Below are 25212 nucleotides of genomic sequence, written 5' to 3' on the forward strand. Positions count from 1 at the left end.
ATTATTGCGGACCACATCCCTCCCTCTGTGACTACGGTGTGCTTATTCTGACGTCTGTTTACAGGACAACAAACCATGTTACAAAGCTTAAATCAACTAAAACTAGTTTCTTGAACATGACAATAATCTCAATGTACTCAAATGGCCTCCACAGTTACCAGATTTCAATCCAGTGGATTGCTTTGGGATGCAGTGGAATGGGAGATTGAGATGAACGTGCAACCAACAAATCTGCAGCAGCTGTGTTATGCCATCATGTCAATATAAATCAAAATCACTGAGTGTTTCCAGCATCTTGTTGGATCTATGCCATGAAAAATTAAGGAAAATAGGGGTCCAACCCAGTACGAGTAACGTGTAACCTACAAAGTGCCCAGTGAGTGCATCTAGGAACGGGCACTGATATAATCAAGCCAGGATATGTCTTGCAGCCTTTACTTTGAAAGAGCACCTGACATTTCCTTTACCAAAACTTTTTGGCAATATGAAACCTTTAAATATGAGCTAATGTGGCTTGTTAAATGCAAAATAAGCGAGAAAACAGGACAATTATCCAGGACAATACGTTTACTTTACTGATTTACAGCAGCAACATCACTCTTTTGCTGAGCTCTATCAGTACAGACAGTTTAACTATTTACCTGACAGAACCGGCGAATCGTCCTCTTGTTGGTCAATTTGTATTTCCAGGTGAGATAGAGACTCCTCTGTTGACGGGGGATGAAGGGCTTAGCTCGGGGATTGGGGGTCCAGGTCTCCATCCCGGACACCGAGAGCCGCCTGGACACAGCTCACGCCCTCCGCCTGCTCTCCTCCACTTTCTGCAACCGGGACATGCACAACTCCACACCACCAAAACACGGCTGACTCTTACATGCTCACCTGAGCTAAACAAGAGACGCGAATAAAAAGGCACTGTGCACAAATAGTCACCAAGTTTAGCCGACGACACCAAACTGCCATGTGACTGTACGGGGCTTTAACATGCTCCAGGCGCCTCTTTTCTGTTCGCGTATGAACATCATTAATCACGGAGTCATCAGTAAGTCTTGTAGTGCCATTTATATTCCATAGTAAGCAGCTGCTTCTAGAAAAGTAGCTTTAAACCGCAACATACACAGAGTTTCTGTCGCAGAGCAAAATACGTCACAGAGGTCCTCTTCCTTCTTCGTTTTTTAAATAGGCAGAAAAGACATTGGTGTATTTCTGCCCTCTACTGGTTGTTATTCGAGTTAACGCTTATGATTGACGTTAATTTGTTTGTTTGTTTTAAAGTAAGTAAGGTAAGTAAGAGCCCGCTTTCCTTCGTATTTTAAAACTTAGAAGGACTTAATGGGAGCAATAGCATTGTGTATTTCAAGTTGAAATGTCACAACAACAACAACAAAATAGCACTGCAGCTTTTACAGTCTTTCTGTGTAGAGCTTGCATGATCTCTCCAGGAACTCCAACTGGTGATTCTAGATTGGCTGTAGGTGTGGATGTAAGCATGATGGCTGTCTGTCCATGTTAGACCATTGACAGACTCTAGACCCGGCCAGGGTGTACTCTGACAGCCAGGATGGGCTCCAGCCCCCTATGACCCCAAATTGGATAGGAGAGAAAAAAAATTGATTTACTTATTATTTACCAGGCCACCTTTTGCCAAGTTTTCTTAGTTGCTAATGTTTAGAGAGGTCACATATTTTAAAGCTAAACATCCATGTGCAAAATGATGACTACTGCAGAGACAGACTTTCATTTGAATACGTTTCAAGTGTTTTTAGTCATATACAGATAACAGCGGCACTACTGGCAATGGAATCCTAAATATTGTACATAGAAAAAACTCCAAATTGCACATAAAGTAACACTCATGTATATATAAAATATAATAAAAAATATATATATGTTGAGAAACAAAAAATTAAAAATATGAGATGAGGTGCAACTCCCCACTCCAACAACTCATAAGAAAAGGCCAGCTTCACAGAACAACTGAAATGCCTGGCACTAGTTTATTTGGGACAATGCCAAAACAGCAAACAAAGGTTTAAGTTCCCTCGTCTTCCCTAACTGAAAATAAAAGGCAAAGAAAGACAATTTTTATTATCTATGCTCCTAACCAATAAAAAAGAGACAACAGGATTAAATAAAAATGGCTTCTTAATCCCACTACTGCTGCAGTTTATAACCACCTACTGGAAATAAGTCTGACTGCTGGCATTATAATCCAAGCTCGTACAGAAAGGTACCGAATGACCGGTGATGGGTGGCCTAACACCCTATTTCCATACATAGAAGGGATGCCTTCCAAGAACATGGTAACAAATTAGGACAATTTCTAGCTAACCAGTCAAAATAAATTAAAAAATGACTATATGTGCCATTAAAGACTCATCTGGAAGCCCTGAAAAGTATGCCCAATAATAAACATAGATGAATGAATAAACATAGATTACTTAATTTGATAGACACAGTAAAAACACTGAAACCACAGTATTGTTTCTAAATGTAGAAAAAGCATTTGATAGAGTTGATAGGGCAGGGCTCAGCCTTTAACTGTGTGAACTTCATTTATTTAAACTGCACTTTGAATGGAATGACTTTGAAAAATAATTTCAAGAGGAATTCAGTTTAGACATCATCTAGTATGACCTCACCTGGATTTTAGCCTTTTGATGGCTTAAAATATCTTACGTCAGGTAAAGAAATCAAAAAAGTATGCAATCAACACTTCAGTTTCCTGACTAATACTTTGGGTAACACCCAAAATTAATCATTTGCTAACCTATCTTGCTAACCTAATTAAACATACACGTGGCGGTATTTTTTCATGAGAAGTAATAGTTCACTAAGTTCAAAGTTCATCATTTACAACAGTACAGAAGTTAAACATGACTGACTTTTATGGTGCCACACCCAAAGAAACAGTCCAAAGAAAGGACACCAGTGCTATTTAGAAAGAAACTGAGTTAGAAGATGAGGTGAGTAGCAGCTTTTCTGTTTTGTTTTGTTTTTGTTTTTTGATTTTTTGGGGGGTTTTTTTGGGGGGGGAGGGGGGCGTATGTGATTTGAATATTTAGAGAACATTATATTTCTTGAATGTGCATTTGTTTTAATTTTGAATCCCCATAGTTCTTCTCAGAGTCTGTCAACTTTGGAGTCCAAACTGGAGGCTCTGCAGTGCCACTTCAACTGGAATCTGGACTGTAGCAGGTCCACACTTTTCCGTCTCAAGTACAATTTGGAGGACATTGGCACCGAAGAGGGGTACAGCTGGTTGGGTCACATTTATAACTTGCAGGGGTTCATTCACTACCAGTTGGGCTTCAGTGAAGATGCCCTGCGTTTTTTCAGCAGAGCCACAGAAGCCTTCCGTCAGATGAGAAACACAGTATCAGATGAGGGTCCCTGGCTGGTAGTGAACTATGGGAACCTGGCTTGGCTACACAACCAACAGGGAGAACAAGTACAAAGTCAGAATTACCTGTCAAAAATTAATGCACTGATGAATGAATACCCATCTCCATCCCAGGATGAACTCCATCCAGAGATCTATGCAGAAAAAGCCTGGACCCTGATGAAGTTCAACAGAGAAAAAAAGCTGCTGGCTATAGATTACTTCCAGAGAGCCATCAGGATGCAGCCTGACATGGTGGCATGGCGGACCAGCTATGTGTTAGCATTAGTGAATGCTCATAACAATAGCGACCATGCCATCGTGGAAAAAATGAGAATCGCCAAAGAACACGATCCAGAGAACTTGTACCTTGCTGCTCTTTACCTTGATGCATGTCCTCAAAAAGGAACAAAAATGAAAGATGAAGTATGCACATTGGCCAGAAGAGTTTTAAAAAAGCCAGTTAGCAGCTACAGTGGTATCAATCCGGTACTTATGCTTTACAGTAAATATTTATCTGTACATGAAGCTATTGATTTGATAGAAGAAGCTCTGGAAAGACATCCAGATGAACGTTACCTGAAGTGGTGTGCTGCGAACTGCTACAGAAGTAGGATCTTTTCCAGGCAGACAAGGACCAATCTGCTCGAGCACAGCATGATTGACAAAGCCATCAGTCTCTGTAAGGAGGTGATTTCGCTTTACCCTCATTCTTCACTTAACATGAAAATAACTCTTGCAGACATGTATGTAAAGGTAAATAAGCAAGACAAAGCTGACCAGATATACAATGAACTGCTAGAAAGTGACCTGGAATATAAGGAGCAACAAATGCTTTACAACAAATATGCAAAACATTTATATTTTAATGGAAAGTTGATTGATAGACAAAATTCAATAGAATATCACAAGAAGGCAGCAGTGATACCACACCAATCCTTCTATCGTGAAAACAGCATTGCAATGCTGGAGAAATACACTAAAAAATATGGTAGCAGAGAAATAGAGGAATTTCTAATCAAGCTGCAACAGTAAGAGCTCACACTAAGGTTACAAAGAAGAAAGAAGAAAGATAAAGAACATTTACTATGCTGGCAGTCTAAATGTTTGCAATGAAACTAATAATAAATTATTATTGATTCAGATATTGTTATAACAGTAACAAGAACATACATGACCTGAAAAATAACTTTATTGATTTTAATATTGTTCCATTAATGTTGCTGACTCTTACCCAAATTTTGCAGTTTGCATTTGTTTTTTGTTCATTCATTTAATTGTGTTTTACATAAAAGGTTTAATTTTGAAAAAGTTGAATAATTTTTTTTAAGAGCTTTTGTATTTGTTTCTTGTTATCCTCTGCGGCTGAGACAATCAAATGAAGTTACTGGAAAATGATCATGAACAGCATGGCACCTTCTTAAATGAGATCATAAAAGTTATGTGTAAAGGAATGCAGAGTGATCAGCGAACATCTCCAAGCTGGCACGGGCTCATGATGCAAAAAAAGAAGTGAGCAGCTGCACGGTGGATTTCAAGCAGTACTGTCCTCAGCTTCTCACAGACAGTTTACAAAATGTGCACATCGACAAAGACTGAAGCAGATCAGGGGTATCAAACTGATTGCAGGCCACATACAGCCACTTTGATCTTAAGTGGACCAGTGACACCCTTTTTTCTGTTAGTGTAAAGAAGTCACATCTGTAACTGCTTTTCTACATGATAAAGAAAAAGCTGCTGTGAGAAAGAAAGAACTCTGTGACCACGTCTTTTTGGACTTGAATTGTAAGAAATAAATGTGTAAAATTACTGAAAAAGCTCTGGTCCACTCTTAGAAAGAATAAGTTAAACATTTTTTAATTCTAATATAATGTGTAAAACACTAAATATTTAAAAATGTGCACTGTTTTTGTGTTATTTTCAAAATCCAGCAAAAGCAGGATCTAAAACAAGCAGTTCAGTATTAATGTGTTTGTGTTTAAGTGTATATTAACTATTATATTCTAACAATATAAACTGAATGAATGTAAATATCCAATTATTGTTTTTTTCACAGTCCTACACTTTTAATTTTTATCAAATCATATATTTTATGATTTAATGTGGGCCAAGGTGTGCATGGTATACTAAATTTGGAAGAATAGGTAATAAATTAAACTAAAAGAAGCTTAAACAGACAAGCTGGAAAAATAATCAAATTTTGCCCAGGAACATGACATATTAGTAGCGGGAAAGGGGCGGTCTTTCTTCATGCCACTCTGACAAAGGACACAAAGAGGGAGGCTGCCTGGCTTGAAATACTGTAAGACCCTACAGTAAGTATCCCTTAGTAGTTTAGCTTAATGTAATGAAAAAACATCATAGAAAAGTGAAATTGTAAAAAAAAAAAAAAATGAAAATACGTATTTCTGAAGGCATGTGATGTTTTTAGAAAAATTATCGTCGTATGAGGAGGAGTTTTGAGTTCCTCTAACTGGCTAGCTAACTAGAGAGCTAAATCAGGGTTAAAACTTATTTAAACAAGCGATTTCACACAGAAATTCTAAGTTTTGAAGTTTAAAAAATTAAAAAAAATAAAATAAAATAAAATGTGTTGAAAACATGAATTATTTTACTTTGAATAAATTGTTTTCTTGCATTTATTTAGTTTCACAATTTTTCTGCTTCATTTTCTTTTTTATTTCAAATCAAATTTTTTAGTTTCAGGACATTTTTAATGCAGTTTCAGACTTTTGACCATGATTTTGTGTAACATCAAAGATATTGCAAAGTGTAAAGGCATTTTAAAGTGGGGGATTTTATATACCTACCAAACAATCAAATCACAGTATTCCCTGTTGCTGGAATAAATTGTTTTCCTTTCACATGCTCATTCTCATATTCAGTGTCAAGAAGTCTGTCACACGCACACATATATTAATGCTATTTTATGATTACTTGTTACGAATTTCATACATTGTTTGTCACACTTACACTAATATAGGAGGAAGGGAGGAGACTGAGGGTGAGAGATATCTGAGGATAACCTCGAGTGATATTGTTAGATATTACACTTTTAATAAACAATGGCAGAGTATCCAATGTTGACATTAATGTGAACAGTATCTTTAAGTCCACCCTTTATGCTGCCCAATATATGTGTCTGTAATGTCATCATTAAATTAAGCTAATACAGTAGTGTTAAATAACCGCTGTTTGTTCCAGGAGCAATTAAAATGAACTTAGCCAAAGACTACTGGATAAACTTACCAATGTAACACAGTGTCCACCAGTAGATGTGAACTATTAGCAGTTTGTTGTGAACCAGGAAATTACACTGTTTAGGTCATTGTTAGGCCAAGCTGAGATGCCACAGGATGTTCTAACTGCTTTAAATGAGATGTCAACTCTAGTCAACACAGCCGAAAACTGTAATCTGAACTTCAATCAGGTGCCACTATTACAAGGAGATATGGGGCAACGAAAATACAGTACATGTTAAATGATAAGATATACGTGTTCAAATAGTGTCAATTAACACACAACTGTTTTTTTTTATTTCTATATGATAATTCTTCTTAATTAAACAATAAGAACAAGTAGTGTGATGTCCTATAAGTATTATGAAGCTATAATTTTAAATACAATAACACATTAAGTTTTTGTACAAAGTATTGGTATCGGATCAGTATCGTCGAGACCAACTTCTTCTTTTGAGTTTGAGTTCTCTACTAAGTACATCTGTACATACACAAGTTTTTCTGTAATTGCAGCTGTCAAAGCTGTCATCATGACGTTTAACCCCAATTTTACAGAATCTAGTTAATAATTATAATAAAGTTAAGAGAAGAGTGGCTAAAACACAACAGATACACTATAGATGTTGTTCTCTTGTTCCCTGGTTGGCTTAAATCTGAAAGGGTCAGCAATTCTGTCTCCTCATTTCTGTTGTGCTAGAAATGAGGTACCTATGGAACATGAGACCCGTGGGTCACACAGCAGATTTAGGAAATGGCCTTGAAACACTTCATTGTATCTTGATCACAAGTAATATACAGCAGATTAAGTAGAGAGAGAAATTTAGAAAATCAAAGGGACAAAGGGAAACAAATAAACAATAAATAAATATAATTGTGCTTCTTTCTTTTATTTACAAAGCATGCTTTGCTATTATTACAAGGACTCCTTTGTTTCACCCACTTGGTATAAACTAAAATCCAGACATATACATACATGGAAAACAATATGCATATAACACATATTTAAAATAAATATTATAAATAATATTAAGTATTGAACTGACACAATTGTCTATGCCAACAAACAAAGAAGTCTTGCATACTTATTCCAAGTCTGCTTCAACAATACTCTATTACCTTTTTTCATGGACTTCAGTTTAACAGTGATTTCTAAACAACTCAAATCTCGAAAAGGTTTGTGACATCATATGTTTTTTTGTTTGTTTTTGTGTTATTCAGACTTCAATGAAAGGTAAAGAGAAGGAGTCCAAGCAGCAGATGGATCATTCCCAGTCTGATGGAACAAGCATCACTTTTGGTTGTGGAGGCAGTAGTTGTACTTGATCCTGCAGTTGAAGTTGTAGTTGGGGTAGTGGTTGTAATTTTAGTGGTTGTAGTTGGGGTAGTGGTTGTGGTAGTTGAGGCAGTGGGTGTAGTTGGAGTGGTGGTTGTAGTTGGTGTAGTGGTTGTAGTTGTAGCCGTGGTGGTAGTTGGGGTGACGGTTGTAGTTGTGGTGGTGGTTGTTTTTGAGGCGGATGTATGTAGTTGGGGTACTGGATGTAGCTGTAGTTGGGACGGGTGGTTATAGTTGGGGTAGTGGATGGAGTTGTAGTGATAGTAGTCGGCACGGTGGTTGTAGTTGTAGCCGTGGTTGTAGTTGGGGCGGTGGTTGTTGTTGGAGCGGTGGTTGTTGTTGGGGCGGTGGTTGTAGTTGGGGGTGTGGTTGTAGTTGGTGTAGTGGTTGTAGTTGCAATGGTAGTTGTTGTTGAGGCGGAGGTTGTAGTTGGGATGCTTGTGGTTGAGCTGGTTGTTGTAGTTGGGATACTGGATGTAGCTGTAGTTGGGGCGGTGGTTGTCGTTGGAGCGGTGGTTGTAGTTGTGGTGGTTGTCGTTGGGTTGATGGTTGTCGCTGGGGTGGTGGTTGTCGTAGCACTAGTTATAGTTGGGGTGCTGGTTGTAGTTGCAGCGGTGGTTGTGGTTGTAGTTGCGGCGGTGGTTGTAGTTGGGGTGGTGGTTGTAGTTGCAGCAGTGGTTGTGGTTGTTGTTGCGGCGGTGGTTGTAGCTGGGACGCTGGTTGTAGTTGGGGTGGTGGTTGTAGTTGCAGCGGTGGTCGTGGTTGTAGTTGCAGCGGTGGTTGTGGTTGGGATGGTGGTTGCGGCGGTCGTTGTAGTTGGGGCGGTGGTTGTGGTTGTAGTTGCAGCGGTGGTTGTAGTTGGCACGGTGGTTGTAGTTGTTGTTGGGGTGGTTGTTTGTAGTTGCCGTGGTGGTTGTAGTTGTAGCTGGGAGGGTGGTTGTTTTTGCGGCGGTGGTTGTAGTTGCGACGGTTGGTTGTAGTTGTTGTTGGGGTGGTGGTTGTAGTTGCGGCAGTGGTTGTAGTTGGGGTGGTGGTTGTAGTTGGGGCCGTGGTTGTAGTTGGGGTGGTGGTTGTAGTTGTGGATGTGGTTGTAGTTGGGACAGTGGTTGTGGTTGCGGCGGTGGATGTAGTTGTAGCTGGGACGGTGGTTGTTGTTACAGCGGTGGTTGTGGTTGTGGTTGCGGCGGTGGTTGTAGTTGTAGCTGGGATGGTGGTTGTGGTTGCAGCGGTGGTTGTAGTTGCGGCAGTTGTTGTAGTTGGCGCGGTGGTTGTAGTTGTCGTTGGGGTGGTTATTGTAGTTGCGGTAGTGGTTGTAGTTGTAGCTGGGACGGTGGTTGCAGCGGTGGTGGTGGTGGTGGTTGCGGCGGTGGTAGTAGTTGGGGTGGTGGTTGTAGTTGGGGTGGTTGTTGTAGTTGCGGCAGTTGTGGCAGTTTCCGCGGTGGTTGTAGTTGGGAGGGTGGTTGTAGTTGTGGCAATTGTTGTAGCTGTAGCTGGGACGGTGGTTTTGGTTGCAGCAGTGGTTGTTATTTCGGCGGTGGTTGTAGTTGCGGCGGTTGTTGTAGTTGGGTTAGTGGTGGTGGTTGTTGTTGGGTTGGTGCTTGTAGTTGCGGCAGTGGTTGTAGTTGGGACATTGGTTGTGGTTGCGGCGGTGGATGTAGTTGTGGCGGCTTTTGTAGTTGGGGCGGTGGTTGTAGCTATTGGTGTGGTGGTGGGTGTAGTTGCGGTGGTTGTAGTTGCAGTGGTAGCAGTTGCGGTGGTTGTAGTTGCGGCGGTGGTTGTAGTTGGGGCGGTGGTTGTGGTTGTAGTTGTAGCTGAGATGGTGGTTGTGGTTGAAGCGGTGGTTGTAGTTGCGGCGGTTGTTGTAGTTGGGTCATTGGTGGTGGTTGTTGTTGGGGTGGTGGTTGTAGTTGTAGCAGTGGTTGTAGTTGGGGTAGTGGTTGTGGTTGCGGCGGTGGATGTAGTTGTAGCTGGGACGGTGGTTGTTGTTACAGCGGTGGTTGTAGTTGCGGCGGTGGTTGTGCTTGTAGTTGGGGCGGTGGTTGTTGTTGGGGTGGTGGTTGTAGATGTAGTTGGGGTGGTGGTTGTAGTTGTGGCAGTGGTTGTAGTTGTAGTTGGGGTGGTTGTAGTTGTGTCCGTGGTTGTAGTTGTAGTTGTGTCCGTGGTTGTAGTTGTAGTTGGGGTGGTGGTTGTAGTTGTAGTTGGGGTGGTGGTTTTAGTTGTAGTTGGGGCAGCAGTTGTAATTGGTGCTGCAGAACAGGCAACACCTGATACTGTACCAACGCTCTGCATGAAAGGTAGAGAACCCAGCATTGAAGCAGCTGCACACAGGTTTGCAGATGCGCAGCCGTAACCTGGATACGTGCTGGTGCCGCTTTCGACTGCAGATGAAAAAGAAGAATTTCAGGATATGTTTTAAATTGGCTACTTTCCAGGAAGCTTAATATATTTCATGCAAAAAACAACTTAACAGCTTTTTAAAATTTTCCGCTCATTTATATGTTAGAAGTATCACAAAAGAATTTGAAATCATCTTTGATTGAAAACCGATGACACAACTGATACAACATAAAGACTTACTGGTTGATTGGAAGCATTGGTTCTCCACTCCCTGACACTGTAATGTGGAGGAGCACTGACCAGTGGAAGGGTCACAAAAGTTGCATACTCCACCATTATTTGACTGAGAAGCAGGATCTGAAACAGAAAAGAAGGCCATTTCATTTCAGAACAGAGACTCTTACAACATCAGATTATTGTTTTTATTTCTTTATATTATTCTTTTGTCTTCAATGAGCAACGTAGTATTTAACTTACTTGGCAGAGTTGCTGAGTTGCAGTTATCTGTGTTGCAGCATTGAGCAGAAGCCAGAGCACTTTGAAAACCCAGGTCGACTGAAAATGTCTGAGAGGTTACGGCTGGACACAGGGAGGAAGATGCACATGCCTTGTAGATTTGTGTGACCGGAGTTCCAGATGAAGTAGCTACAAAGGCAAAGTCCAGTTTGTTAATGTTGATGGAACACAAATAGCTTCACAGTGGATGTAATTTAGTGAAAATATTAAATATTATATGAGAAAACATTACCTAGAATGGTAGCTGTAACACACATTGGTTCCGATGAGGAGCATGTAAGCAGTGCTGTGCTTGAACATGCTGAATTTGTGCAGGTTTGGCACTGGAGGGCTCCAGCTGCAATCAGGAGAGGAATACAGAAATGATCATCACAATTTAAATATATAGCAAATAGGAGATGTTTTGAAAGTTCATATTGGGTTACAGCAGGTTAGTTGAGTCAATACTACTCACTAACTTTGGAAAAAAATTACAATGTAAGATAAAAAAAGATTTAAAGCTTTAAATTAGACTCCCTTCTACCTGCAGGTGAAATGAGTGTAGTTACCTGTGGTGGAGAGTGCCCAGAGAAGAAACAGAGAAAACAGCAGCTTCATTGTGATGAACAGGTCAGTTCTGCAGATTAGTTTCCCTGGACTGTGATACTAAAGCTGAGGAGCAGCACTGCACTTTATATACTGAACAGGTGACATCAGGTTTGGGTGTGTTTACATTTTTACAGCATGATCATTCATACAGTCAAGTCTTCTTTCGTCAAATCATGATGTCAAAGCATCTTACCACGCCTTTCTTCTTCAATTAAACACAAGTATTCATGCATCAAAACAAGCTCAGAAATTTTCTTTTACGTTGTTAACTTTTCATTAAATAAGAATGACTTCATGTCCTGTTTCATGAGTCATAATTGACACAATTTAGATTTTTGGTAAATGGTAAATGGACTTCTTGCACAATGGTCCATCATTTATTGCAGGAGTTACGTTTTGGAAACAGCCTGCGACAGATTAAATCTGCAAAGTAGCCAGCTTTATTTTTTAAAAATATTATAGATGTTTTAAGGCTGTAAAACCCCTGATTACACACTTTATACACTGAGTTTTTTTGAGTTTATTATATTATTTATCATTTCTAGTCTTTGGTTTCTTTGTTAGAGTTCTGTCTTGTGGTTTATGTCTCTGTGTAATCCTTAGTTGCTGTCTCCCCTGTCTGCTATATCCCCGTGTCCAGTCAGTGTCTGTGTCTGCCCTGGTCCCACGTCTCTGTTCCCTCTGTTGTAGTGCCTGCCTGTGAGTCTGTAGCTGTGTCCCAAAACGTCGGTTGCATCCTCCGGAGGCCGCATTTGAAGGCCGATTACGTCACAGTCAGGCGACGAAGGCTGTCCCAAATCGTCGACCCCTTCAAATGCGGCCAACAAATGCGTCCTTCATTTCCCCGAATTTGAAGGATGGGTCGGGTGTGTCCTTCGTGGCCCACCATATCCCAGAATTCATAGCGCGGCCCAGCAAAATTTCAGCTGCCAACAATGGCGGCCGCTGCTAAGTTTTAAAATTAGTCTTATTACTCTTTCTGGGTCACAAAATAAACTTAAACATATTTTCAGGCGAGATGTAGCTGTGTAAATCTCAAATATCTGCTTGGTTTATCAAGACATCGCATATTTGCAAAAGTGCGCCGACGTTTTCGGAGACGTCTGTTACCCACCCGCTCGATAGCAAGCCGGGGGGTGCAGTGGTCACTCGAGCCGGCAAGAACAGCGGACTCGCGGCTTCATCGTTTTCAGATCCCCGCTCTTTTGCTACTCAGGTTAAACATGATATATAAGTCACTCGGATAACTTAAAAATGTAATTGTTTGCCTTTTTTTCGGTGTTTTATTTGTTCCTGAGTAAATCGGTTTGGCTGTGATTAAAGTTATAGTTTTTACACAGCTGAATAAACGTCAAGCAGACAACTGATTATCAGAAGTGTGACATCAAATGGTGCAAGTAAAGTGGTGCTTGACCACTAGCTATTAACGTGTGTCCCTAGTGCTCGCGGTGGCCAACCGAATTAACCCTCTCGCCCAAGGACAATGTCCCGCGTCCGGAACAGAGGGGAGGCATAACCCTCAGAACATTTTGCGCCCCTAGGAAGTCCAACTTCCCGTCCTAAGTACTTTAAATAACTCTGGAAACATCACTGTGGACTCTAACCGCCAGTTTATTATCTGATGCCGGGGTCCCACCCTATAATCAATATGGGAATAAAATTCCCTGACCAAATGTCCTAATCTAATCTCAAAGTAAACGAAAAAAGAAGTAGCAAGAGCATGAAAAAACGATACCAACATGAGGTTGTTGACGAACTGGTGGTGAACGAGAGTCTAGGTGGAGCTTAAATCCTCAACCTGATTACCCAGAATCAGCCTCAGGTGTACAGGAGTGCAGGAGAGATGATGGCTCCGCCCAGGGGTGGAGAACCAAGGAACTCGGGTGAATGATGGAACTTTCCAGTCAAACCTCAAGGTCCTGACAGAGGATCATTGCCTTATTGTATAAGTGTATAAACTCTATAACATTTAAGTACTAAAGGCTGGACAATAGAGAATGCTGCAAAATATCACTCAGATTTGTGGTGGAGAGTTCCCTGCCCTCCTCCCAGAAGATGACCCTGCTGATGGTCATGAAAACTGTACAGAGGATTGTAAGCAGCAGCCTCCCCAGCACCAAATGCATGTGAGATAGGTGAGTCCTGAGAACTGCCCCTGATAAGCAGAGCTGGTTTTTGTCCCTTTCATAAGCTCAGGTTGGGCAATTAGGTATTCTCTGGAGCGCACCTGAAGCTGCGAGTGCTTGGTCCAAGCCGGGCAAGTTGGCACTTTTAACTTCTTTTATGGACGCTAGCCTTCTGTTAGAACGGTAGGTCATAGCAAATGGACCACTTGAGGTCTGGCTCTTTGGCAGAGATTTAAAGTTATTTGCACCCTTGTAGGTGGGAAACATTGCGCTACTCCGGCAGAGAGATGTGTAGTGGAGTCCACCGCCACTGACCAATATTTATTAGGGTGTGACGTAGGGCGGGGCCATATCATACCATTCACGTTAATACCGGTATAATGTTGGGCAACGACAAGAAAATGAAATATCGCGATAGAATATGGGTAAAACGCGTATGCGCAGTGCCTTTGTTTTCATAGGCACATGGCGAAAAAGGCACGGCGGCGATGGAGAATGACAAGGGTGAAAGCGGACCATTGAATGGAACGGATGAACCAGAATTGGTTTGTAAAAATGCTGGAACTTCAGTGGTGTGGAACTGGTTTAGCTTTCGTCCTCCGGATACACAACAAAGCACTATTTTTGGTAGAGCATGCTAGCGGACCGTGGTTATTACCGTGTTTTTTGGAAAATATGGCACACTTAAAATCAATCCTTTGATTTTTCTGAAATATAAATCTAGAAATATATATCTTATAATCCCGTGTGCCTTATGTTTGAATTCTGGTTGTGTTTACTGACTGATGTTTTAGTACGACTTGCTAAGCTACAAACCTGCACCACTTGATGGATTGTCAGAGCATTACGGCTATCGTAGGCAGGAGCCTCGCGGAGTGATACGTACTGTGCTTCAACATAATGTTACCGTATTGCGTGTATATAAGCTCTTTTTAAGTTTTGTGGATATTATACACGGTTATGCTGAGGATATGTTGGCTAATTTCCACTGGAAATGCCTTTTGATTAAACTGTCAGCAAGGAATTTGCATTTGCACTGTTACATTTTTATATAACTTTAATGTAAAAAACAGCTGCTTGTTTAAGTGAAAATACATTGATGGGTTTTTTTGCACTAATAAAATTGTGGAGTTGTAAAGTATTTTGTCTAGTGTCAATTATATCGTCAGTTATATTGTTATCGCAAATTTTCAAATGTATATCGTGATAAATATTTTTGGTCATATCGCCCTGCTCTAGTGTGACGCGAACTTGTGGACAGGTAATGAAAGCAAAATAATTGGAGAGATACTCCCGCTGCGTTTTACTGTCTAGCGTAAGTGATCTCCTGCTTTTATTTACAGAGTACAGAGCTGCTGCTTTGCCGAGTGGATTTCTGGCTGCGGGCCGAGGACCCGATACAGCGGTGTATTTTAATTTGTTTTAACCTGGTGTAATCTGACATATTGTGGCGGCTGTGGCTGTCAATTTTGTTTGGGTTTTATTTTAAAATTAAACCCATTTTAACCGACTGGTATACATGTGTGACCCGTGGGTCACACAGCAGATTTAGGAAATGGCCTTGAAACACTTCATTGTATCTTGATCACAAGTAATATACAGCAGATTAAGTAGAGAGAGAAATTTAGAAAATCAAAGGGACAAAGGGAAACAAATAAACAATAAATAAATATAATTGTGCTTCTTTCTTTTATTTACAAAGCATGCTTTGCTATTATTACAAGGACTTCCTTTGTTTCACCCACTTGGTATAAACTAAAATCCAGACATATACATACATGGAAAACAATATGCATATAACACATATTTAAAATAAATATTATAAATAATATTAAGTATTGAACTGACACAATTGTCTATGCCAACAACAAAGAAGTCTTGCATACTTATTCCAAGTCTGCTTCAAACAATACTCTATTACCTTTTTTCATGGACTTCAGTTTAACAGTGATTTCTAAACAACTCAAATCTCGAAAAGGTTTGTGACATCATATGTTTTTTTTGTTTGTTTTTGTGTTATTCAGACTTCAATGAAAGGTAAAGAGAAGGAGTCCAAGCAGCAGATGGATCATTCCCAGTCTGATGGAACAAGCATCACTTTTGGTTGTGGAGGCAGTAGTTGTACTTGATCCTGCAGTTGAAGTTGTAGTTGGGGTAGTGGTTGTAATTTAGTGGTTGTAGTTGGGGTAGTGGTTGTGGTAGTTTGAGGCAGTGGGTGTAGTTGGAGTGGTGGTTGTAGTTGGTGTAGTGGTTGTAGTTGTAGCCGTGGTTGTAGTTGGTGTAGTGGTTGTAGTTGTGGTGGTGGTTGTTTTTGAGGCGGATGTTGTAGTTGGGGTACTGGATGTAGCTGTAGTTGGGACGGTGGTTATAGTTGGGGTAGTGGATGGAGTTGTAGTGATAGTAGTCGGCACGGTGGTTGTAGTTGTAGCCATGGTTGTAGTTGGGGTGGTGGTTGTAGTTGGGGCGGTGGTTGTTGTTGGAGCGGTGGTTGTTGTTGGGGCGGTGGTTGTAGTTGGGGTGGTGGTTGTAGTTGGTGTAGTGGTTGTAGTTGCAATGGTAGTTGTTGTTGAGGCGGAGGTTGTAGTTGGGATGCTTGTTGTTGAGCTGGTTGTTGTAGTTGGGATACTGGATGTAGCTGTAGTTGGGGCGGTGGTTGTCGTTGGAGCGGTGGTTGTAGTTGTGGTGGTTGTCGTTGGGTTGATGGTTGTCGCTGGGGTGGTGGTTGTCGTAGCACTAGTTGTAGTTGGGGTGCTGGTTGTAGTTGCAGCGGTGGTTGTGGTTGTAGTTGCGGCGGTGGTTGTAGTTGGGGTGGTGGTTGTAGTTGCAGCAGTGGTTGTGGTTGTTGTTGCGGCGGTGGTTGTAGCTGGGACGCTGGTTGTAGTTGGGGTGGTGGTTGTAGTTGCAGCGGTGGTTGTGGTTGTAGTTGCAGCGGTGGTTGTGGTTGGGATGGTGGTTGCGGCGGTCGTTGTAGTTGGGGCGGTGGTTGTGGTTGTAGTTGCAGCGGTGGTTGTAGTTGCAGCGGGTGGTTGTAGTTGGCACGGTGGTTGTAGTTTGTTGTTGGGGTGGTTGTTGTAGTTGCCGTGGTGGTTGTAGTTGTAGCTGGGACGGTGGTTTGTTTTTTGCAGCGGTGGTTGTAGTTGCGACGGTGGTTGTAGTTGTTGTTGGGGTGGTGGTTGTAGTTGCGGCAGTGGTTGTAGTTGGGGTGGTGGTTGTAGTTGGGGCCGTGGTTGTAGTTGGGACAGTGGTTGTGGTTGCGGCGGTGGATGTAGTTGTAGCTGGGACGGGTGGTTGTTGTTACAGCGGTGGTTGTGGTTGTGGTTTGCGGCGGTGGTTGTAGTTGTAGCTGGATGGTGGTTGGTGGTTGCAGCGGTGGTTGTAGTTGCGGCAGTTGTTGTAGTTGGCGCGGTGGTTGTAGTTGTCGTTGGGGTGGTTATTGTAGTTGCGGTAGTGGTTGTAGTTGTAGCTGGGACGGTGGTTGCAGCGGTGGTGGTGGTGGTGGTTGCGGCGGTGGTAGTAGTTGGGGTGGTGGTTGTAGTTGGGGTGGTTGTTGTAGTTGCGGCAGTTGTGGCAGTTTCCGCGGTGGTTGTAGTTGGGAGGGTGGTTGTAGTTGTGGCAATTGTTGTAGCTGTAGCTGGGACGGTGGTTTTGGTTGCAGCAGTGGTTGTTATTTCGGCGGTGGTTGTAGTTGCGGCGGTTGTTGTAGTTGGGTTAGTGGTGGTGGTTGTTGTTGGGTTGGTGCTTGTAGTTGCGGATGTGGTTGTAGTTGGGACATTGGTTGTGGTTGCGGCGGTGGATGTAGTTGTGGCTGGGACGGTGGTTGTTGTTACAGCAGTGGTTGTAGTTGCGGCGGCTTTTGTAGTTGGGGTGGTGGTTGTAGCTATTGGTGTGGTGGTGGGTGTAGTTGCGGTGGTTGTAGTTGCAGTGGTAGCTGTGGCGGTGGTTGTAGTTGCGGCGGTGGTTGTAGTTGGGACGGTGGTTGTGGTTGTAGTTGTAGCTGAGATGGTGGTTGTGGTTGAAGCGGTGGTTGTAGTTGCGGCGGTTGTTGTAGTTGGGTCATTGGTGGTGGTTGTTGTTGGGGTGGTGGTTGTAGTTGCGGCAGTGGTTGTAGTTGGGGTAGTGGTTGTGGTTGCAGCGGTGGATGTAGTTGTAGCTGGGACGGTGGTTGTTGTTACAGCGGTGGTTGTAGTTGCGGCGGTGGTTGTGCTTGTAGTTGGGGCGGTGGTTGTTGTTGGGGTGGTGGTTGTAGATGTAGTTGGGGTGGTGGTTGTAGTTGTGGCAGTGGTTGTAGTTGTAGTTGGGTGGTGTAGTTGTGTCCGTGGTTGTAGTTGTAGTTGTGTCCGTGGTTGTAGTTGTAGTTGGGGTGGTGGTTGTAGTTGTAGTTGGGGTGGTGGTTTTAGTTGTAGTTGGGGCAGCAGTTGTAATTGGTGCTGCAGAACAGGCAACACCTGATACTGTACCAACGCTCTGCATGAAAGGTAGAGAACCCAGCATTGAAGCAGCTGCACACAGGTTTGCAGATGCGCAGCCGTAACCTGGATACGTGCTGGTGCCGCTTTCGACTGCAGATGAAAAAGAAGAATTTCAGGATATGTTTTAAATTGGCTACTTTCCAGGAAGCTTAATATATTTCATGCAAAAAACAACTTAACAGCTTTTTAAGATTTTCCGCTCATTTATATGTTAGAAGTATCACAAAAGAATTTGAAATCATCTTTGATTGAAAACCGATGACACAACTGATACAACATAAAGACTTACTGGTTGATTGGAAGCATTGGTTCTCCACTCCCTGACACTGTAATGTGGAGGAGCACTGACCAGTGGAAGGGTCACAAAAGTTGCATACTCCACCATTATTTGACTGAGAAGCAGGATCTGAAACAGAAAAGAAGGCCATTTCATTTCAGAACAGAGACTCTTACAACATCAGATTATTTCTTTATATTATTCTTTTGTCATCAATGAGCAATGTAGTATTTAACTTACTTGGCAGAGTTGCTGAGTTGCAGTTATCTGTGTTGCAGCATTGAGCAGAAGCCAGAGCACTTTGAAAACCCAGGTCGACTGAAAATGTCTGAGAGGTTACGGCTGGACACAGGGAGGAAGATGCACATGCCTTGTAGATTTGTGTGACCGGAGTTCCAGATGAAGTAGCTACAAAGGCAAAGTCCAGTTTGTTAATGTTGATGGAACACAAATAGCTTCACAGTGGATGTAATTTAGTGAAAATATTAAATATTATATGAGAAAACATTACCTAGAATGGTAGCTGTAACACACATTGGTTCCGATGAGGAGCATGTAAGCAGTGCTGTGCTTAAACATGCTGAATTTGTGCAGGTTTGGCACTGGAGGGCTCCAGCTGCAATCAGGAGAGGAATACAGAAATGATCATCACAATTTAAATATATAGCAAATAGGAGATGTTTTGAAAGTTCATATTGGGTTACAGCAGGTTACAGTTGAGTCAATACTACTCACTAACTTTGGAAAAAAATTACAATGTAAGATAAAAAAAAGATTTAAAGCTTTAAATTAGACTCCCTTCTACCTGCAGGTGAAATGAGTGTAGTTACCTGTGGTGGAGAGTGCCCAGAGAAGAAACAGAGAAAACAGCAGCTTCATTGTGATGAACAGGTCAGTTCTGCAGATTAGTTTCCCTGGACTGTGATACTAAAGCTGAGGAGCAGCACTGCACTTTATATACTGAACAGGTGACATCAGGTTGGGTGTGTTTACATTTTACAGCATGATCATTCATACAGTCAAGTCTTCTTTCGTCAAATCATGATGTCAAAGCATCTTACCACGCCTTTCTTCTTCAATTAAACAACAAGTATTCATGCATCAAAACAAGCTCAGAAATTTTCTTTTACGTGTTAACTTTTCATTAAATAAGAATGACTTCATGTCCTGTTTCATGAGTCATAATTGACACAATTTAGATTTTTGGTAAATGGTAATGGACTTCTTGCACAATGGTCCATCATTTATTGCAGGAGTTACGTTTTGGAAACAGCCTGCGACAGATTAAATCTGCAAAGTAGCCAGCTTTATTTTTTAAAAATATTATAGATGTTTTAAGGCTGTAAAACCCCTGATTACACACTTTATACACTGAGTTTTTTTGAGTTTATTATATTATTTATCATTTCTAGTCTTTGGTTTCTTTGTTAGAGTTCTGTCTTGTGGTTTATGTCTCTGTGTAATCCTTAGTTGCTGTCTCCCCTGTCTGCTATATCCCCGTGTCCAGTCAGTGTCTGTGTCTGCCCTGGTCCCACGTCTCTGTTCCCTCTGTTGTAGTGCCTGCCTGTGAGTCTGTAGCTGTGTCCCAAAACGTCGGTTGCATCCTCCGGAGGCCGCATTTGAAGGCCGATTACGTCACAGTCAGGCGACGAAGGCTGTCCCAAATCGTCGACCCCTTCAAATGCGGCCAACAATGCGTCCTTCATTTCCCCGAATTTGAAGGATGGGTCGGGTGTGTCCTTCGTGGCCCACCATATCCCAGAATTCATAGCGCGGCCCAGCAAAATTTCAGCTGCCAACAATGGCGGCCGCTGCTAAGTTTTAAAATTAGTCTTATTACTCTTTCTGGGTCACAAAATAAACTTAAAACATATTTTCAGGCGAGATGTAGCTGTGTAAATCTCAAATATCTGCTTGGTTATCAAGACATCGCATATTTGCAAAAGTGCGCCGACGTTTTCGGAGACGTCTGTTACCCACCCGCTCGATAGCAAGCCGGGGGGTGCAGTGGTCACTCGAGCCGGCAAGAACAGCGGACTCGCGGCTTCATCGTTTTCAGATCCCCGCTCTTTTGCTACTCAGGTTAAACATGATATATAAGTCACTCGGATAACTTAAAAATGTAATTGTTTGCCTTTTTTCGGTGTTTTATTTGTTCCTGAGTAAATCGGTTTGGCTGTGATTAAAGTTATAGTTTTTACACAGCTGAATAAACGTCAAGCAGACAACTGATTATCAGAAGTGTGACATCAAATGGTGCAAGTAAAGTGGTGCTTGACCACTAGCTATTAACGTGTGTCCCTAGTGCTCACGGTGGCCAACCGAATTAACCCTCTCGCCCAAGGACAATGTCCCGCGTCCGGAACAGAGGGGAGGCATAACCCTCAGAACATTTTGCGCCCCTAGGAAGTCCAACTTCCCGTCCTAAGTACTTTAATAACTCTGGAAACATCACTGTGGACTCTAACCGCCAGTTTATTATCTGATGCCGGGGGGTCCCACCCTATAATCAATATGGGAATAAAATTCCCTGACCAAATGTCCTAATCTAATCTCAAAGTAAACGAAAAAAGAAGTAGCAAGAGCATGAAAAAACGATACCAACATGAGGTTGTTGACGAACTGGTGGTGAACGAGAGTCTAGGTGGAGCTTAAATCCTCAACCTGATTACCCAGAAATCAGCCTCAGGTGTACAGGAGTGCAGGAGAGATGATGGCTCCGCCCAGGGGTGGAGACCAAGGAACTCGGGTGAATGATGGAACTTTCCAGTCAAACCTCAAGGTCCTGACAGAGGATCATTGCCTTATTGTATAAGTGTATAAACTCTATAACATTTAAGTACTAAAGGCTGGACAATAGAGAATGCTGCAAAATATCACTCAGATTTGTGGTGGAGAGTTCCCTGCCCTCCTCCCAGAAGATGACCCTGCTGATGGTCATGAAAACTGTACAGAGGATTGTAAGCAGCAGCCTCCCCAGCACCAAATGCATGTGAGATAGGTGAGTCCTGAGAACTGCCCCTGATAAGCAGAGCTGGTTTTTGTCCCTTTCATAAGCTCAGGTTTGGGCAATTAGGTATTCTCTGGAGCGCACCTGAAGCTGCGAGTGCTTGGTCCAAGCCGGGCAAGTTGGCACTTTTAACTTCTTTTATGGACGCTAGCCTTCTGTTAGAACGGTAGGTCATAGCAAATGGACCACTTGAGGTCTGGCTCTTTGGCAGAGATTTAAAGTTATTTGCACCCTTGTAGGTGGGAAACATTGCGCTACTCCGGCAGAGAGATGTGTAGTGGAGTCCACCGCCACTGACCAAATATTTATTAGGGTGTGACGTAGGGCGGGGGCCATATCATACCATTCACGTTAATACCGGTATAATGTTGGGGCAACGACAAGAAAATGAAATATCGCGATAGAATATGGGTAAAAACGCGTATGCGCAGTGCCTTTGTTTTCATACGCACATGGCGAAAAAGGCACGGCGGCGATGAGAATGACAAGGGTGAAAGCGGACCGTTGAATGGAACGGATGAACCAGAATTGGTTTGTAAAATGCTGGAACTTCAGTGGGTGTGGAACTGGTTAGCTTTCGTCCTCCGGATACACAACAAAGCACTATTTTTGGTAGAGCATGCTAGCGGACCGTGGTTATTACCCCGTGTTTTTTGGAAAATATGGCACACTTAAAATCAATCTTTGATTTTTCTGAAATATAAATCTAGAAATATATATCTTATAATCCCGTGTGCCTTATGTTGAATTCTGGTTGTGTTTACGGACTGATGTTTAGTACGACTTTGACTAAGCTACAAACCTGCACCACTTGATGGATTGTCAGAAGCATTACGGCTAGCGTAGGCAGGAGCCTCGCGGAGTGATACGTACTGTGCTTCAACATAATGTACCGTATTGCGTGTATATAAGCTCTTTTTAAGTTTTGTGGATATTATACACGGTTATGCTGAGGATATGTTGGCTAATTTCCACTGGGAAATGCCTTTTGATTAAACTGTCAGCAAGGAATTTGCATTTGCACTGTTACATTTTTATATAACTTTAATGTAAAAAACAGCTGCTTGTTTAAGTGAAAATACATTGATGGGTTTTTTTTGCACTAATAAAATTGTGGAGTTGTAAAGTATTTTGTCTAGTGTCAATTATATCGTCAGTTATATTGTTATCGCAAATTTTCAAATGTATATCGTGATAAATATTTTGGTCATATCGCCCTGCTCTAGTGTGACGCGAACTTGTGGACAGGTAATGAAAGCAAAATAATTGGAGAGATACTCCCGCTGCGTTTTACTGTCTAGCGTAAGTGATCTCCTGCTTTTATTTACAGAGTACAGAGCTGCTGCTTTGCGAGTGGCTTTCTGGCTGCGGGCCGAGGACCCGATACAGCGGTGTATTTTAATTTGTTTTAACCTGGTTGTAATCTGACATATTGTGGCGGCTGTGGCTGTCCATTTTGTTTGGGTTTTATGTTTAAAATTAAACCCATTTTAACCGACTGGTTATACATGTGTGACCCGTGGTCACACAGACAGATTTAGGGAAATGGCCTTGAACACTTCATTGTATCTTGATCACAAGTAATATACAGCAGATTAAGTAGAGAGAGAAATTTAGAAAATAAGGGACAAAGGGAAACAATAAACATATAAATAAATATAAATTGTGCTTCTTTCTTTTATTTACAAAGCATGCTTTGCTATTATTACAAGGACTCCTTTGTTTCACCCACTTGGTATAAACTAAAATCCAGACATATACATACATGGAAAACAATATGCATATAACACATATTTAAAATAAATATTATAAATAATATTAAGTATTGAACTGACACAATTGTCTATGCCAACAAACAAAGAAGTCTTGCATACTTATTCCAAGTCTGCTTCAACAATACTCTATTACCTTTTTTCATGGACTTCAGTTTAACAGTGATTTCTAAACAACTCAAATCTCGAAAAGGTTTGTGACATCATATGTTTTTTTGTTTGTTTTTGTGTTATTCAGACTTCAATGAAAGGTAAAGAGAAGGAGTCCAAGCAGCAGATGGATCATTCCCAGTCTGATGGAACAAGCATCACTTTTGGTTGTGGAGGCAGTAGTTGTACTTGATCCTGCAGTTGAAGTTGTAGTTGGGGTAGTGGTTGTAATTTTAGTGGTTGTAGTTGGGGTAGTGGTAGTGGTTGTGGTAGTTGAGGCAGTGGGTGTAGTTGGAGTGGTGGTTGTAGTTGGTGTAGTGGTTGTAGTTGTAGCCGTGGTTGTAGTTGGTGAGTGGTTGTAGTTGTGGTGGTGGTTGTTTTTGAGGCGGATGTTGTAGTTGGGGTACTGGATGTAGCTGTAGTTGGGACGGTGGTTATAGTTGGGGTAGTGGATGGAGTTGTAGTGATAGTAGTCGGCACGGTGGTTGTAGTTGTAGCCGTGGTTGTAGTTGGGGTGGTGGTTGTAGTTGGGGCGGTGGTTGTTGTTGGAGCGGTGGTTGTTGTTGGGGCGGTGGTTGTAGTTGGGGTGGTGGTGTAGTTGGTGTAGTGGTTGTAGTTGCAATGGTAGTTGTTGTTGAGGCGGAGGTTGTAGTTGGGATGCTTGTTGTTGAGCTGGTTGTTGTAGTTGGGATACTGGATGTAGCTGTAGTTGGGGTGGTGGTTGTCGTTGGAGCGGTGGTTGTAGTTGTGGTGGTTGTCGTTGGGTTGATGGTTGTCGCTGGGGTGGTGGTTGTCGTAGCACTAGTTGTAGTTGGGGTGCTGGTTGTAGTTGCAGCGGTGGTTGTGGTTGTAGTTGCGGCGGTGGTTGTAGTTGGGGTGGTGGTTGTAGTTGCAGCAGTGGTTGTGGTTGTTGTTGCGGCGGTGGTTGTAGCTGGGACGCTGGTTGTAGTTGGGGTGGTGGTTGTAGTTGCAGCGGTGGTTGTGGTTGTAGTTGCAGCGGTGGTTGTGGTTGGGATGGTGGTTGCGGCGGTCGTTGTAGTTGGGGCGGTGGTTGTGGTTGTAGTTGCAGCGGTGGTTGTAGTTGCAGCGGTGGTTGTAGTTGGCACGGTGGTTGTAGTTGTTGTTGGGGTGGTTGTTGTAGTTGCGGTGGTGGTTGTAGTTGTAGCTGGGACGGTGGTTGTTTTTTGCGGCGGTGGTTGTAGTTGCGGCGGTGGTTGTAGTTGTTGTTGGGGTGGTGGTTGTAGTTGCGGCAGTGGTTGTAGTTGGGGTGGTGGTTGTAGTTGGGGTGGTGGTTGTAGTTGGGGCGGTGGTTGTAGTTGTGGATGTGGTTAGTTGGGAGGGTGGTTGTGGTTGCGGCGGTGGTTGTAGTTGTAGCTGGGACGGTGGTTGTTGTTACAGCGGTGGTTGTGGTTGTGGTTGTGGTGCGGCGGTGGTTGTAGTTGTAGCTGGGATGGTGGTTGTGGTTGCAGCGGTGGTTGTAGTTGCGGCAGTTGTTGTAGTTGGCGCGGTGGTTGTAGTTGTCGTTGGGGTGGTTATTGTAGTTGCGGTAGTGGTTGTAGTTGTAGCTGGGACGGTGGTTGCAGCGGTGGTGGTGGTGGTGGTTGCGGCGGTGGTAGTAGTTGGGGTGGTGGTTGTAGTTGGGGTGGTTGTTGTAGTTGCGGCAGTTGTGGCAGTTTCCGCGGTGGTTGTAGTTGGGAGGGTGGTTGTAGTTGTGGCAATTGTTGTAGCTGTAGCTGGGACGGTGGTTTTGGTTGCAGCAGTGGTTGTTATTTCGGCGGTGGTTGTAGTTGCGGCGGTTGTTGTAGTTGGGTTATTGGTGGTGGTTGTTGTTGGGTTGGTGCTTGTAGTTGCGGCAGTGGTTGTAGTTGGGACATTGGTTGTGGTTGCGGCGGTGGATGTAGTTGTGGCTGGCACGGTGGTTGTTGTTACAGCAGTGGTTGTAGTTGCGGCGGCTTTTGTAGTTGGGGTGGTGGTTGTAGCTATTGGTGTGGCGGTGGTTGTAGTTGCGGTGGT

At 42.7% G+C, this 25212-nt stretch overlaps 3 protein-coding genes across 5 annotated transcripts in view; 1 reads left to right on the forward strand and 2 right to left on the reverse strand.

Moving 5' to 3' along the window:
- Positions 1 to 1181, reverse strand: part of pomgnt1 (protein O-linked mannose N-acetylglucosaminyltransferase 1 (beta 1,2-)) — a 33428-nt gene extending 32247 nt beyond the window's left edge. For 2 of the 3 annotated variants that reach the window (XR_005698323.1, XM_040048453.1), the window contains exon 1: positions 642 to 1181. Coding sequence is in view for 2 of the 3 variants with exons in the window: in XM_040048453.1 (XP_039904387.1) it covers positions 642 to 761 (120 nt within the window). In the remaining variant the exon portion in view is untranslated. The remainder of the gene's footprint in view (positions 1 to 641) is intronic. The other variant, XM_040048454.1, reaches the window with a different exon arrangement.
- Positions 1182 to 2876: 1695 nt separating this feature from the next.
- LOC120744183 (interferon-induced protein with tetratricopeptide repeats 2-like) lies at positions 2877 to 4437 on the forward strand. The gene is made up of 2 exons (XM_040048362.1): positions 2877 to 2931; positions 3066 to 4437. Exons 1-2 carry the CDS (start codon positions 2877 to 2879, stop codon positions 4415 to 4417), a joined length of 1407 nt encoding a protein of 468 aa, XP_039904296.1. The 3' UTR covers positions 4418 to 4437.
- Positions 4438 to 7984: 3547 nt separating this feature from the next.
- LOC120744184 (mucin-2-like) overlaps positions 7985 to 25212 on the reverse strand; it is a 51729-nt gene continuing 34501 nt past the window's right edge. Inside the window, exons 27-40 of the mRNA XM_040048363.1 lie at positions 25041 to 25178; positions 24625 to 24932; positions 23797 to 24364; positions 18779 to 18883; positions 18608 to 18675; positions 18280 to 18396; positions 17979 to 18080; positions 16762 to 17449; positions 16014 to 16620; positions 10532 to 10648; positions 8986 to 10108; positions 8672 to 8879; positions 8352 to 8509; positions 7985 to 8163 (exon numbers count right to left, since the gene is read on the reverse strand). Coding sequence (XP_039904297.1) covers positions 7985 to 8163; positions 8352 to 8509; positions 8672 to 8879; positions 8986 to 10108; positions 10532 to 10648; positions 16014 to 16620; positions 16762 to 17449; positions 17979 to 18080; positions 18280 to 18396; positions 18608 to 18675; positions 18779 to 18883; positions 23797 to 24364; positions 24625 to 24932; positions 25041 to 25178 — 4486 coding nt within the window. The remainder of the gene's footprint in view (positions 8164 to 8351; positions 8510 to 8671; positions 8880 to 8985; positions 10109 to 10531; positions 10649 to 16013; positions 16621 to 16761; positions 17450 to 17978; positions 18081 to 18279; positions 18397 to 18607; positions 18676 to 18778; positions 18884 to 23796; positions 24365 to 24624; positions 24933 to 25040; positions 25179 to 25212) is intronic.

The sequence above is a fragment of the Simochromis diagramma genome, unplaced genomic scaffold, assembly GCF_900408965.1.
Source record: "Simochromis diagramma unplaced genomic scaffold, fSimDia1.1 OVJJ01000557.1, whole genome shotgun sequence".
NCBI lineage: Eukaryota > Metazoa > Chordata > Actinopteri > Cichliformes > Cichlidae > Simochromis > Simochromis diagramma.